This window comes from Lissotriton helveticus, chromosome 8, assembly GCF_964261635.1.
Source record: "Lissotriton helveticus chromosome 8, aLisHel1.1, whole genome shotgun sequence".
Classification (NCBI taxonomy): Eukaryota; Metazoa; Chordata; class Amphibia; order Caudata; family Salamandridae; genus Lissotriton; species Lissotriton helveticus.
Genome location: NC_136069.1, coordinates 152,443,487 through 152,458,343, shown reverse-complemented (window position 1 = coordinate 152,458,343; position 14,857 = coordinate 152,443,487). Strand labels below are relative to the sequence as shown.

Genomic DNA, 14,857 nt, shown 5'->3' with positions numbered 1-14,857 from the left:
TTGATGGCGTCTTTGGGAACAGGGGCAGGACCTAAACTGGAAGGCCAGAGAGTGTCTATGGCAGATGGTGCGGTGTGACCCAGGAGCATAAGCTCGGTCTTGTCTCCATTAAGTTTGAGACAAGACTTGGTCATCCAGCTCTTGACCATCTCCAAGCAACCAGCAAGATCTACATTCGCCGAAGGTCTGCCTGCCTGTGCCAAGGAGACCACCAGCTGGGTATCGTCCGCGTAGGTAACGATCTTAATACCATACGGGCGGACGATCTCAGCCAGTGGCCTCATGTAGACGTTAAATAACGTCGGGCTTAATGATGATCCCTGCGGGACTCCACACCCCAAAGGCTTGCTAGAGGAGGTGACATTACCCTCATACACCTGGAACGATCTGTCACTCAGGTAGGACTTGAACCACTCCAGGGCTCTGTCAGATATTCCGGTGTCCAGGAGACGCTGCAGGAGAATACCGTGGTTAACGGTATCGAATGCCGCGCTCAGATCGAGGAGGATGATTGCCACCGATCCTCCCCGATCTAAGATTCTCCTGGACTCCTCTGTGACAGCCAGCAGTGCCGTCTCGGTCCCATGCTTGGGGCGGAAGCCAGTCTGGGAGGGATCGAGCAGATGGTTTTGCTCGAGAAAAGTTGTTAGTACACTGTTTATGTGTTTCTCCAATATTTTGGCTGCCCAAGGCAGCAAGGAGATCGGGCGGAAGTTATTGAGGTTCTTGGTGTCAAGGTTAGGTTTTTTGACCAGAGCCCTCACCATAGCCTGCTTCCACGCTACTGGTACTATGCTGGTAGAGATCGAGGTGTTAAGTACTCTAAGCAGTGTGGGAAGGATGGTTTGAGTAACAGAGACTAGAACATATGGGGGTGCTGGGTCTCTAGGGGAGCCTGACTTCACTTGGTGCATAAGGGAGGTGAGGTGATCCACCTGCAGCTGGGGGAGTTCCGCCAACACCGGAGGGTGGTTGGATGTATGTTCTTGAGGGGGGAATGAGACTGCTTCAGTCCAAACAGTCTGTTCTGTGGATGGAAGGGAGGAATAGATGATATTAATTTTCTGGGAAAAGAAGTTGGCCAGATCTTCGCAGCGGAGCTGAGGATTCTCAATTATAGGAGGGGGTGTGGAAAGGGTGGTGAGGCTTTTTACTATTTTGTAGATCTCTTTCGAGCTGGAGCTGGCCTCTGCGATCTGGTTTGAGTAATATACGGATTGCGCACTTTTTATATCTTTTTTATATATCCTGATGGCGTCTCTATAGATAGTTTTGTCTGCTTCCGCATATTCCAGTCGCCATTTACGTTCCAGTCTCTTACAGAAACGCTTTTTCTCCCGTAGTTCAGTGGAATACCAGGGAGCTGAGATTCTGGATCTCTTACAAACTGTTCTCTTCAGGGGAAGCGTGGCGTTTAGAGAATTCTGTATCCATTCATTAAATGTTTCATTGGCCTGTGAAGGAGTCTGACCGACTAGAGGAATAGATTTTTGTAATACCTGGGTCCACTGGGCCAGCGGTATTTTAGACCAATTTCGGGTTTCTTGGACAGAAGGTGTAGGGAGTGTAGATTTCTCAGTTGTCCAAAGCAGCGGGACTAAAGCATGGTCTGTCCAAGGAAGTGCTATAGGGGGGCAGGCCTTCAAATGTGGACAGTTGCTGAACACTGGATCCAGCAAGTGACCTTTCGTGTGCGTAGGAGATGAAACCAGCTGGAGCAGCTGCAAAGCGGATAAGTCCCCGCTTAGTTTATTGGCGATGGAATTATTGGGGTCGTCAAAATGAATATTGAGATCGCCCAATAGCGTGAAGTTAGAAGGCGATAGGGCCAAATCGGCGACTAGCGGGGGCAAAGATTCGTAGAACTGTTTAGGAGTACCTGGTGGTCGGTATATAAGTGTTCCGGAGAAACTTATATTGGGAGAAAATTCCAGGGTAAAAGACATGCTTTCACATTCCGGGAAAGGGTTGGGGGTGCAGCGACAGGTGAAGCAGTCTCTGAAGATGATGGCTAAGCCACCCCCTCTTTCACTTTCCCGGTCCTGTCTTACAATTTGGTATTCCTGCCCCAGAATTTGAACCAACTCAGGATCGGAGTGAGGGGTTAGCCATGTCTCAGTTAAGAAGAGGGCGTCCGGTTTTTTCTCGTCAATTAACAGAGAAAGCTCTGTGCAGTGTCTTGGAAGAGACCTGCAGTTCAACAGAAACAATCTAAACAGTTGTTGATTTGATGTGTGGGGTGTAGGCTTGAGGTGAGTCTTGCATTCATTACATAGAGAAGGTAGGTCAAGTGGGCCGAATTTATGAGCACAGGTCAAGGTTACCTGGGAGTTGATGGTTCGGAGTTCTTCGGAGGTGTAATACCGAGTTTGCGTGACGGGAGATGCAGGGGTTGTGGCCCCTGGTCCCGGCCCGTCGCGGACGGGCGCAGACGGGCATGCCTTAGGCGCGCCTTCGGCGCGCAACCGGCGCGCCCGCTGCGCTCGTCCGCTGCGCTTCCTAGGGTTACACATCGTTATATGATCAAGGAACAACGCTAGGGGCGTGGCCTGAGAAGAGGGCGTGGCCAGCAAACTCGCCGGTAATGTCGGCGTGGTGCTTGTTCTGTCAACGAGGGTCCGCTACAATCATTGCAATAGTATGGTTTATCCCCAGTGTGTGTTTCTTTATGTTTTTGTAGGTCCAATAACCGACTGAAGCTCTTCACACATTCACTTCAATGCTATGGTTTTTCTCCTGTGTGTGTTCGCTGATGTCTTTGAAGACATGATAACACACTGAATCTCTTCACACATTTGTTGCAATGGTATGGTTTTTCTCCAGTGTGTGTTCGCTGATGTGTTTGGAGGTGTGATAACCGACTGAAGCTCTTCACACATTCACTGCACTGTAATGGCTTTTCCCCTGTGTGTGTTTGCTGATGACTCCTGAGATTTGAGGAATCAGTAAAACTACTTCCACAAATATTACAATAATATGGTTTTTCCCCAGTATGTGTTCGCTGATGTCGTTGTAGATGTGATAACTGACTGAAGCTCTTCCCACATTCAGTGCAATGGTATGGTTTTACCCCAGTGTGTGTTCGCTGATGAATTCTGAGAGTTGAGGAATCACTAAAACTACTTCCACAATCATTGCAACAGTATGGTTTTTCCCCAGTATGTGTTCGCTGATGTACTTGTAGGTGTGATAACTGACTGAAGCTCTTCACACATTCAGTGCAATTGTATAGTTTTTCCCCAGTATGTGTTCGTTGATGTGCTTGGAGTTGTGATAACACTCTAAAGCTCTTCACACATTCATTGCAGTGGTATGGTTTTTCCCCAGTATGTGTTCGCTGATGTGTTTTTAGACTTGATAACTGACTGAAGCTCTTCACACATTCACTGCAATGGTATGGTTTTTCTCCTGTGTGTGTTCGCTGATGAACTTGGAGTTGTGATAACTGACTGAAGCTCTTCACACATTCACTGCAATGGTATGGTTTTTCTCCTGTGTGTGTTCGCTGATGTATTTTGAGGTGTGGTAACAGACTGAAGCTCTTCACACATTCACTGCAATGGTATGGTTTTTCTCCTGTATGTGTTCGCTGGTGCCTTTTAAGAATTGATAACTGACTGAAGCTCTTCACACATTCATTGCAATGGTGTTGTTTTACCTCCATGTGTGTTCGCTGATGATCTTTTAGGAGTACTAACGGACTAAAGTGCTTCACACAATCATGGCAACTGCACGTTGCTTCTCCTGTGTGTGTTTGCTGATGGCTCTTTAGTACTGATGACAAACTAAAGCTCTTGCTGCTTGTGTATGAGTTCTCTTCCTTGGTTAGTGTCTCTGGGTCTGGTTTATAATTATCTGCATCCCATGACTGCGTTTCCTGAGGAGCTAACATGGTTGATAAAGCACTTGTGTTATTCTCACATTCCCTGTATGTGTGTGGTATTTTGGATGGTTGATTTCAGATTTGAAATGAAATACAAGACTCACCAACTACATATATTACAATTGTGGGAAGTAAAGCTTCTTTGTAGGGGGTAATGTCTTTAGATTGCGGAATGGTTTTGCATGTTTATGAGTGAAGATTAGTCTTCCTTCTGGTTGAAGCAAATTGGGAAAGTCTGTTGTAGATCAGAGACCCTCTCTTTCCTTTACCCTTCAGTTGTATGGCTCCACTCCCTTGTGATTTTCTCTTGCTCCTGTGGTTTGGCAGAAAGCGTTTACAATACACCTAGCATGCTGAATGGTGGTCTGCCATCATTACATGAAGACGAGCAATGCTGTATCCACCTCATACCGAACACATGATCAGAGCTTGTGTTGGACGACTGTTTATACAGGAAGTGGTTTGTCAGTGTTGTTGCCTTCATTTTCCAGAGGTCATTTCTTATCCTGTTGCAAGGAGGTGCACAGCTCAGACTCTTGCATCCATTGAAATGCTCTGGACTGCCTCTTCCAGGATCTATCAGTTTATCTTCAGGTTCCTCAGTCTTTGACTATGCAAATCTTTTCCTGAATATTGGAGCTCATTTTTTCTAACCGCTTTTTTTAGATTTGCACGATAACTGTCATTATTCACGCTCATATGTGCATTCAAGGCTGGTTTCCTGCCCATCTAGACTGTTCATCTATTCCTTTTTCCAGTGATCTAGGAACAAAGGAATTGGCCTTGCTGCACTCAGTGCTTTAAATGCCACCATAGACTGACGCTGTGTCCATGTGAAAATCGAATAAAGCTTTACCACAGATTACTCCCTTTTCATAGGTAGTATGGAGCCACTGTGGTCTTTAGCCTCATGTGCTTCTCCAGGGTTTATTTTTGAGACACTAAGGCTAATACTTCTAAGATTGTTTTTTTCTGCCTTTCTTTTTTGGTAGCAGAGGGGCACAGGGGCAGCAATGCACAAGGATAGTCTGGTGACCTGACAGCTGTGCGGGAGAGAATATTCTTTTTCCACTTCAAAGCGGGATCATTGTGGCGGAAATCTGTCACTTAACTTTTATATCTGTTCTTTTCTTGGATGGCTTCATTTGGTGTTTGGGAAGAAGCCAGGGAAATTGAGTCGGTATCATTGCATGTGTGCTCTGAATACTAGTAGCAGCTGTGTTATTGGGATTTGTCTGAACTGCTGGATGGGCATTCTCTGTGTTGAGGAATATTTACTATGACTCAGCTTAAGTTATTGAGTTGAAATGTGGCCGTTCTTAACTGCTCTAGGCAGCTCAATGAGAAAATATCTATCTACAGTGCTAAGGTGTTGTGCACATCACAGACCTACCTTGTGTATGAAGTCCAGTCTCTTTCTAGACAGTCCAGCTACAGTAACATCATTTATACCAGCCAATAGATCTCTATACGGATCACTGACAGAATATTGATGAGGAAAATATCGACCTAACCAAATATCGAGGACAAAATATTGAATGCAAAAATATCGAATTCCTATATACAAACAGGTAAGTACAAAAATATCAAATCAAAAATTTCGTTGTAATAAAAATATAGTCAAAATATCGAATTTTTAAAAATATCTTAAACGTAATTTAAAATTAATGAAATAATAAACATAATTAACTAAAACATACTTAAAAATACTTAAATAACATTAAAAATAATAAATAATTAAGTTAAAAAAAACATACTTTTTAATTTTTTAAGACAAATATATATATTAACGTAATATTGATAAAAAGATTCAATATTTTTACCGTAGGATAGCGGGAGGGTAACATTTAGTATTATCACACCAGTGAGTGCAACAGTAGGGAAAGCGTTGGATAGCAGGAGGGTAAAAATTACTATTCCCACTCCAGTCAGTGCAACAGTAGGGAGAGCGTTGGATAGCGTAGGGGTTAAAATTACTATTCCCACTCCAGAGAATGCAACAGTAGGGAAAGGGTTGGATAGCGGGAGGGTAAAAATTACTATTCCCACTCCAGAGAGTGCAACAGTAGGGAAAGCGTTGTATAGCATGGGGGTTAAAATTACTATTCCCAATCCAGAGAGTGCAACAGTAGGGAAAGCGTTGGATAGCGTAGGAGTAAAAAATACTATTACCACTCCAGAGAGTGCAACAGTAGGGAAAGCTTGGATAGCGGGAGGGTAAAATTTACTGTACCCACTCCAGAGAGTGCAACAGTAGAGAAAGCGTTGGATAGTGTAGGGGTAAAATTTACTGTTCCCACTCCAGAGAGTACAACAGTAGGGAAAGTGTTGGATAGCAGGAGGGTAAAAGTTACTATTTCCACTCCAGAGAGTGCAACCGTAGGGAAAGCGTTGGATAGCGTAGGGGTAAAAATTACTATTTCCTTTCCAGTGAGTGCAACAGTAGGGAAAGCGTTGGATAGCGTAGGGGTAAAAATTACTATTCCCACTCCAGAGAGTGCAACAGTAGAGAAAGCGTTGGATATCGGGAGGGTAAAAATGACTATTCCCACTCCAGAGAGTGCAACAGTAGGGAAAGCGTTGGATAGCGTAGGGGTAAAAATTACTATTCCCACTTCAGTGAGTGCAACAGTAGGGAAAGCGTTGGATAGCGGGAGGGTAAAAATTACTATTCCCAATCCAGAGAGTGCAAGAGTAGTGAAAGCGTTGGATAGCGTAGGGGTAAAAATTACTATTCCCACTCCAGAGAGTGCAACAGTTGGGAAAGCGTTGGATAGCTTGAGGGTAAGAAGTATTATTTCCACTCCAGTGAGTGCAAACGTAGGGAAAGTAATGATTTAATATATTAATAAAAATAAATTAAATATCAATACCAATATAAAATTAATTAAAATAAATTACCAATTACATGTTATGTAATAATTAATCGCTAATAATTAATACACTTAAATATTAGTTATTAAACATTAATTATCTATTCATAATTCATTAACAGTAAATTGATTATCAATACACATAAATAATTTTCATACCTAATTAATTACAATTAAATTACTTCCCACAACCCGCTACGGAAAATAAATTAATAAAATTAACATAAGTGTCAATTAATCAATGAATACAAATTAATTATAAATATTAAAAAATAATTGCCAATTAAAAATTAATTAACAATAAATTAAAAATCAATACCAATAAAATAAATAAATTAAAAATTACTTAATTACAATTAAATTACTTCCCACCCTATTCCCCTATAAACCCAGAACCCGCTATTGAACTAAAAATTAATATTACATTAAAAATAATTAATAATTCCTAAAAATTAATAATTAATGTACTATAATTAAATTACTTCCCACCCTATTCCCCTATAAACCCACAACCAGCTACAGAATTACACTATGCAAGAATGAAATAACATAAAATTCATTACTTAAAAAAAATTAAACATACATTACAAAAATATTATACACTTTTAACAAATATACTAACATATAGAACACTTTAAAAAATTCGAAATTATTAAAAATTCGATATATTTTAATGCCTATATTATATACTTCGATATTTTGACAATCAATATTACTTACCTTCAATTCGATATTTTTGCCACTATATTATGTTCATTCTATATTTTGTCCAATCTATATTTTGACTTCGATATTATGTCCATTCGATATTATTTTTTCAATATTATGTCTAGTTACCCTCTATACATGGGGTCATCATACTTAGTTCTAGACACCTTGATTATAAAGTCCTTAAAACAACGTTGACCCTAAGTGGAGGTGGTCGATTTCACAGAAAACAATGTATTTTAAGAAGTTTACAATTTTCACTGTATACGACCCAAATATTGATATCCGTGTGCTATTTGATCGGCTGAATTTTGAACTATTAGAGGGGTTTGGGCATCTATCACTTGCTGGTGACTTTAATTGTATAATGAACTATGCAGCTGATACTACCAATTAAACTATCCATCCTCGGAGGGTCAAAACTAGAGCATCTATCCTCAAGATTGGTTGAGTGCATGGTCTAGTTGTTCTGTGGAGGGCAGTTTTCAGACTTGATATAGCTTTCAACTGGACAATATTGAGGTTTGTCTGAAGATAACTTCAGATTATAACCTACTCCTGTAGACTTTACATAAACACTGGAAAGAAGGACATTGTTTTATTTTCCCTCTAGTTCTGTTCTTAGAACTCATTTGTCCAGCTTGCTGAGGAAGTTATTAAATCTGAATTCTGGCTCAGCTTCACCTCGTATCATCTGGGATGCAATGAATACATACATACAGGGGGCTACACTGCAGTTTATCCCTGATTTAAATAAATTAGAGAAAGATGTGGCATCTATGCTGCACCTATGAATAAAGGAGCTAGGGTATCAGCATGACCAAGCAGTCTCAGATAAAAACTCTGAGGGGCTACTCATATACCTAGAGTTAGTGAAATGTCGCTGTATATTGGAATGGGGGTTTAGAGATAAGGTGGCAGAAAAATAGACATAGTGATGGCCAACAGGTATCCCGTAGAACAGAGATATGTGTATGGGGAAATTGCATAAGAACCTACAAGCCATTGACAGTCATCTTCTAGACAACTCTATCCTGAGAATAATAAACATCTACGCTCAACAGAAGAAGATTGCAGGTTTTAAAAGCCTTCTAAAGAGCATCAAGGAGGCACTAGATTTTTCCTCCAAGGTGCAAGTTTTACCTCTACTCTGTGGTGATTAATCTGGAAATAATGATAAAGGTATAGCCAAACTGAAAACAGAATGTGGCATTTCATCAAACCGACATAGCTTCCAAAAAATAGATGCTAAAGGGAAACGACTAGCCCACTTCTGCTTGGTTGAAGGTCTCATCTCAGCACACAATTCCTATGAGAATGAAGATCCAACCATATTTTTACACCCACATAAAATGCCTGTGGTTTTCAATCTGTAATGGATTATATCCTGACCAGGATTACTGATTTGGCATAAATTTGGAAATATAAAGTTAAATTGGAATTGAAAAGTGTTCCCAATCCCCTGGCACTGGAGGTAATAAATCACGTTGCTACTGAGCTGAGAGATATTCAGAATTTAACTACAACTGCAAGTTTGGGGCAAGTATGAATATAATGAAATGTAATCTTGCATCTAAAATGGAAGACTTCAAACAGGACCTTTTTGGGGGAGGGTCTCCTAATACAGATAGTGAATTTAGCAAGCAGGGATACCATATTATTCCTCCACATTCTCATGCTGAATTCAATAACCCCAATTTTCTCAAGATCCCACACTATCAAAATAATTTGTGAAGATGGGATAATATGATGAAGAATGCCAAGTATTGAAATTAGAACTACAAGGTGTGCTCCAAAGGAATCCACCAAACAGGTCATAAGGGTAGCAAGACTCAGTAACAAGTCACTGATCAACAAAAAGAAAGCAGAATTTGCAAACAGACAGTGTTTCAATTTGAAAAGATTTGCCACAGAGAAAGATACACAGGCCTTTAGAAGGGAAGGAAGATTGAAAATGTTTGGAGTAATGAAAAACACCTGGAAGCCAACATCTCTGAGGCTGCATGTGTAAAGAATGTTAACACTATTTTTAATTAGATGGCTTGTGCATACCTAGAGTCATTCATCCTCAGCGTTGCTTCCAGAACCAGTAGCAATGTGCCTAGTTCCAGCCACCTGGAAGTATTCACAAAAGATAAAATGACTAAAGCTATGAAAAGCCTTCATAAAGGAAAGGCTCCAGTCCTCAACAGGATCCCCCACCGGAAGTCATTCTTGCAGACCTAGGTGTCGATTAGGATGGCGGACGGACCTGCGTCCGTCCATCACCCCCGAGATGGAGGGACCATCTGCAGGGGCAGCGGCAGTCCCTCCATAGGAATTAGGATGTGACCGCCACCCTGGCGGTCACATCCTGTATATTTAATATTGGGGCAGTTGCTGCTTAAAGCAGCACCCGCCGCAAAGTTAAAAATGCATGCTTTGCATGTGCATGCACAAAGCGGCAAGCACCACGTGGTGCCTGCCGCTTTTTGCATGCACATGCAGGGGGGTACCATAGGTACCCCCATGTGCACCCCCCACCCCCCAACACCCTGGGGGCCCGCAAGGGGCCCCCAAAAGCAAAGGTCCACATGCTTTTCCATGGCAGAATATCGTGGTCCACACCCCGCGGATCAGTGGCGGACGGACCTGCCGTCCGCCGCTGATCCCACTGCAACATAATCTGGCGGTGGGTGTTTTCAAGGACCGCGGCGGTAAATCTGCATCCTCCCGGCCGGCAGTGGCTTCCAGCGGCCCGGAGGATGCGGATTCACCTCCATCATAATCAACCCCCTAGATCGGTGGGCTAAAAACCACAATGTAGTTTTTAGGGCAATTGTAGTATCTCAATACTGTCCCAATTTATTTTTCAATTGCATTACTGTCCCACTAGTCAGAAGTCCATCCAAAATTGCCGGAAGCCCTATAGACTAATAAATCTAGTGGACATTGACTGTAAATGTTGTTCCAAACTGGTATTGACGGTCTAGGATGAGTGGATCAGTCATCCACTCATCCTAAACCATACAAGGTGGTTTTAGAGAAAGTCTGTCCACAATCGGCTAGATTTGTATTTTTCTACACCTAATCTACAAGACCAGTACAGTGACAAAAATGCCCCTGTATGTGGCTTTTTTAGACTTTTCTTATGCCTTCTATTTGGTCTCAGGTAACCACCTTTGGTAAAGCCACTTGCGCGATTGGAACTTCACTTTTTGTGAAGTTCCGTGGCGCAGAAGCCTTTGTGATATTTATCAAGCAGCACTAGGCCTCTTTTTTGACGTACTGCTGCCTGATAAATATCAGTCCCTTTAACGCAGTGTTCTGCATTAAAGGGGCGTGCAATAGGTGTTGCTGGGGGCGTTCCCAGCAACATCCATTGCCTTTTGACACTGCCCCAGATTTACAAGAAATCGTAAATCTAAGGCAGTGCCAAAAGCTTAAGCCTCCCCATGGGAGGCGTAAGGGAGACGCAACGGGGAGAAATATATCTTTATTTCTCCTCGTTTTTCCTTTTTCCATGTGTGCTGCATTCTGCAGCACACATAAAAAGAGGAAAAGCCTCTTGTGATTATTTTTGTACAGAGAGGTTTCCCTTCCTGTACAAAAATAATCATCCCTGCAAGGCCGGCACCCTTGCACCATTGTGCAAAGGTGCCTGCGCTGGCACAGGCAGCCCATTGTGCACCGGCCCTGGGGAAATGGACAGGAATGCGCCGTATCTTATAGATACGGCGCATTCCTGCCCTTTTCTTTTGCAGTAGGGAAGCGCAGCAGTAAGGCCTGCTGCGCTTCCCTACGGCAAAACCTCATAAATGAAGCCCTATATATTGGGCATAGAGCCAGGCCTTTTGTCTATAATGTAATATCCTGCAGCCTCCATGCAGCCGAGACTAAGCCAAAAGGGGCACATTAACAGGAAATTATTCGCAAAAGGGGAGTCGAGCAAAGCTGTCTTCCAGCACCACTTTTGTTCTCTTGTTATATCAGCAATTTATATGAAGAAGTTATTAAAGTGTAACCTGATGTCCCAGCAATCAACAGCTTTAAGATTCCCGCTTTACTATAGGCGTATGATTCTCTTCCTAGAGCAAAAACTCCTAAAGCCCTGCAGGCCCAGCTCCTAATGATGGAAACTTATTGAAAGGCAAATAAATTGGTACTCAATACCATTAAAACCAACATAATCACCTTTAGGACTATGTGCTCAAAGATTTTTCCATTCTTCATAAACCGAGAGAAACTTAAGGAAGTGACATCTTTCAAATATTTAGGTATGCAAATACCAAAACACTAAAATAGCCAAATCATTTTCAAACCACCAATGGAAATGCAGAAGCCACTATGAATGCAATTCTGCAGATGGTGTACATGCACAATCATAGGTTGTCCAGCTCCATTGAAAATGTTTTCCGAGCATAAGTGGGAAGCCAGATCTCCAGTGGAGCAGAGTTGTAGGGTCTCGACAGGTCAAGGGAGTGTGTAGGACATTGTGAGAGGAAGTTTTGGAAAACACTACTTAAGTTACCAGCAAGCTTCCCATCTGCTGTACTGGAGGTGGATGTTGATTCTAAAAGTCAAATAGCCCCCACTAAATATTGACTGGAAAGGAGTTAGAGAACTGGCCCCATTGTTGACGAGGCCTGAAAAGAAAAATTTACAACTTTCGAAATATGTTAGATTCATTTAAAGCAGTTAGGGCTCATGTAGCACTGGTTCAGCAATCCAAATTCAAAGTTCTTTTGAAAGGTTGTTTTCAAGTTTTCTCCTTAATTGAGCTGGCACAAAACTCTTGAAAGGGGTGCTAAAGTTGTCAAGATAGCCAAAATTCTAAACTTAGGGCCTCATTTCCAAGAACTGACGCATTGTTGCACCAGAGATATTTGCACTACGGTGTGTAATTTTGTAACGCCATCGATGTGTCATCTTTTCGAGACCTCGCGCCATGGCGTAGGTCACAAGGTGTGTAAAAAATGTATGCTTCTGTGGGACTGCTGCATAGTGAAAATTCACGAATGTGCAGGAAAAGTGATGTAAGGCTGGTTTGCTGCACGTAAAGCAACACAAACCAATTTTGTGTCACTTTTGTGTGTGTCAAGCATCAAAACAACAATAAAAAAAGATGCTTTTGAAGAAAAAAAAAACTCACATAAGGGAGAGATGGATAAGGGAGAGGTAAGCAGCAGCCAGGGAAACAACCCCAGCATCAGCCAGGATGTGCAGAAAGAATTCCAGAGGAAGAGGAAGTGTAACTTCAGTGAGGAGAATGACATCTTGATCACAGAGGTGACAAAGTATAAGCTTCAGCTCTTTGTCACGTCCAAATTGCAATTGGATGAGAAAGAGGCCATTTTACAGTCCATAGTGGCAAACATCAACAGTGCTGGACAAGCTAAGAGGACAGTGACCGATTGCAAGAGGTGGAGTCATGATTATAAGCACAAGACAAAGCAGAAACTGTCCAATAACCTGAAGGCAGCCATGCAGACTGGAGGAGGAGAACTGTGATCCAGGAGGAGCGTCACCCCTTGAAGGAGCAGGGGGCAACTGTCATCCCAGGGGAGTTGGTGGCAAGCGTTCCCAAACTGTGCTGGCTACAAGGACCAGCAACACCTAAAGGGTAAGTGGCAAAAAGGGGTAATATGCGAAAAAAGGTCATGGTGTGCACCGCACCAGGCTATGTCCCTGCATTCTTCTCGCTGTGTGCAAGGGTAGGAATATTTTCTCATGTACAGTTAAACATCACATAAATGTAGGTCGCACTGCCTAGTAACATGTTACACAGCTCAGTCCAGCCCATCAAATTGTCATTCCATGTGTGAAGTCCAGCACAAGGTCAGGTTCATCTTTTAGTGGAATGTATAACATGAATCAGCAAAATTACAACTTGGACAATTCAAAGAACATGGACTGGGACAACAGATCATACATAGATACTTGAACCCTGGCCAACCTGACTTTGACAATGTAGGCCACCTTGCACCATGAGGCTAGTATGTCCTACTTGGGCCCATGCACCCAAATCAGGACTGCAAAGCAATGGAATAGGCTTGTCAGAGGATAAACTGCTCACCTGAGAGGGGGCTCAGGTGTGAGGCATGTGAAGAATCAACATGTAGGAGCATGTGTAGAGTCATGTGTATACTCAGTAGCATGAAACTAATTTGAACGCAGGTGTCCCAATTTGTGGGATGAGAGCATTCAAGTTCTGCATGCCATAGTAGGGACCACCCAAACTTCTGTCATGTACAAATTCATAATGTGGGTGGGGTGAGAAACATGTATGTTGAAATAAAACATGGTGCGTGAGCCTGGTGGGCCTCTGGTAGTGCAGTGCATTGTAGGTGTAGCTGAGCACATAGACCTGGCACTGTGTCTGAATGGGGAGACATTGCACAGCAAGGAGCTGCAAAGTGGCATGTAAACCACAAGGTAGCCTGACCAATACACATACACTGCTTTGTCTGACAGCGTCACACTTGTGTTGCAGCTGGGAAGGTATGACAAAGAAGAGCCCACTGGTGTACTACATCCTAGATGTGATGTTGACTTTGGTGAAGATGTAGCACGTGGCAGGAGGGAGTCCAAAATAAAAGTTGGATTTTGGAAAAAGTAGGAGGATGTGAAACAGGGATATGTGAAGTGACAGGATGAACTCGATTGTAGCAGTGTGTGAATGTGTGGGAAAAATTAACCCTTGGCCACATGCATGTACAATGTGCATACAAGACAGCACAACAAGTTAGAGTACTGGGGTGTACTGTGTGAAAGGCAGACTGCTGGATCAGATCAAATGCATGAACAAGCTCACATCATCTTCCCAGATGACAACAGGAAATGCATGTACCCTGAGGTCTTGGTGCAACGAGCACGTTAGGGGTGTTAATTCATGAAACCACAATCAGTATAGCCATCATGTAAATGTTAGGTAATCAACAAGGCAGATGTGGACCTTACCTCCACTTACCCTCATAGACATGGCAGCCCAGCGAGCTGTATAACTGTGTTGCAGTGTGTGTCATGACATGAAAAGGCATCCTTCTCACAAGTGATCATATGAACAATGCAGAGGTACAGCCATCTGAAATGAAATGAAATTAAATGAAAAGAGCATTTGTAAAGCGCGGTAGCTACCCTGAGGCGTCCTAGCGCTGCGGACAAATGCGTGTGAGAGAGCAGAGGGAGCCTATTCTAGTTGTTAAACAGCTAGTTGTTAGCTTTTTCCTGAAGGACAGTAAGTTGGGCTCAGCACGTAGATGGAGGGGTAAGGAGTTCCAGAGTTTGGCTGTGTTGTGGGAGAAGGAGCGTCCAACACATCTAACTTTCTTGATTCTGGGTGCTGTGAGAAGGTATGAGAGGGTAGATCTGAGCTGTCTGTTTGGTTGGTAGCGGGTGACCAGTGTGTGATTAA

General features: G+C 42.7%; 1 protein-coding gene across 1 annotated transcript in view; it reads right to left on the bottom strand.

Annotated features, from left to right (window-relative positions):
• Window positions 1-14,474, bottom strand: part of LOC144772455 (uncharacterized) — a 28,061-nt gene extending 13,587 nt beyond the window's left edge. The window contains exon 1 of the mRNA XM_078656791.1: window positions 14,414-14,474. Coding sequence (XP_078512917.1) covers window positions 14,414-14,468 — 55 coding nt within the window. The 5' untranslated portion in view covers window positions 14,469-14,474. The remainder of the gene's footprint in view (window positions 1-14,413) is intronic.
• Between the last annotated feature and the right edge of the window lie 383 nt (window positions 14,475-14,857).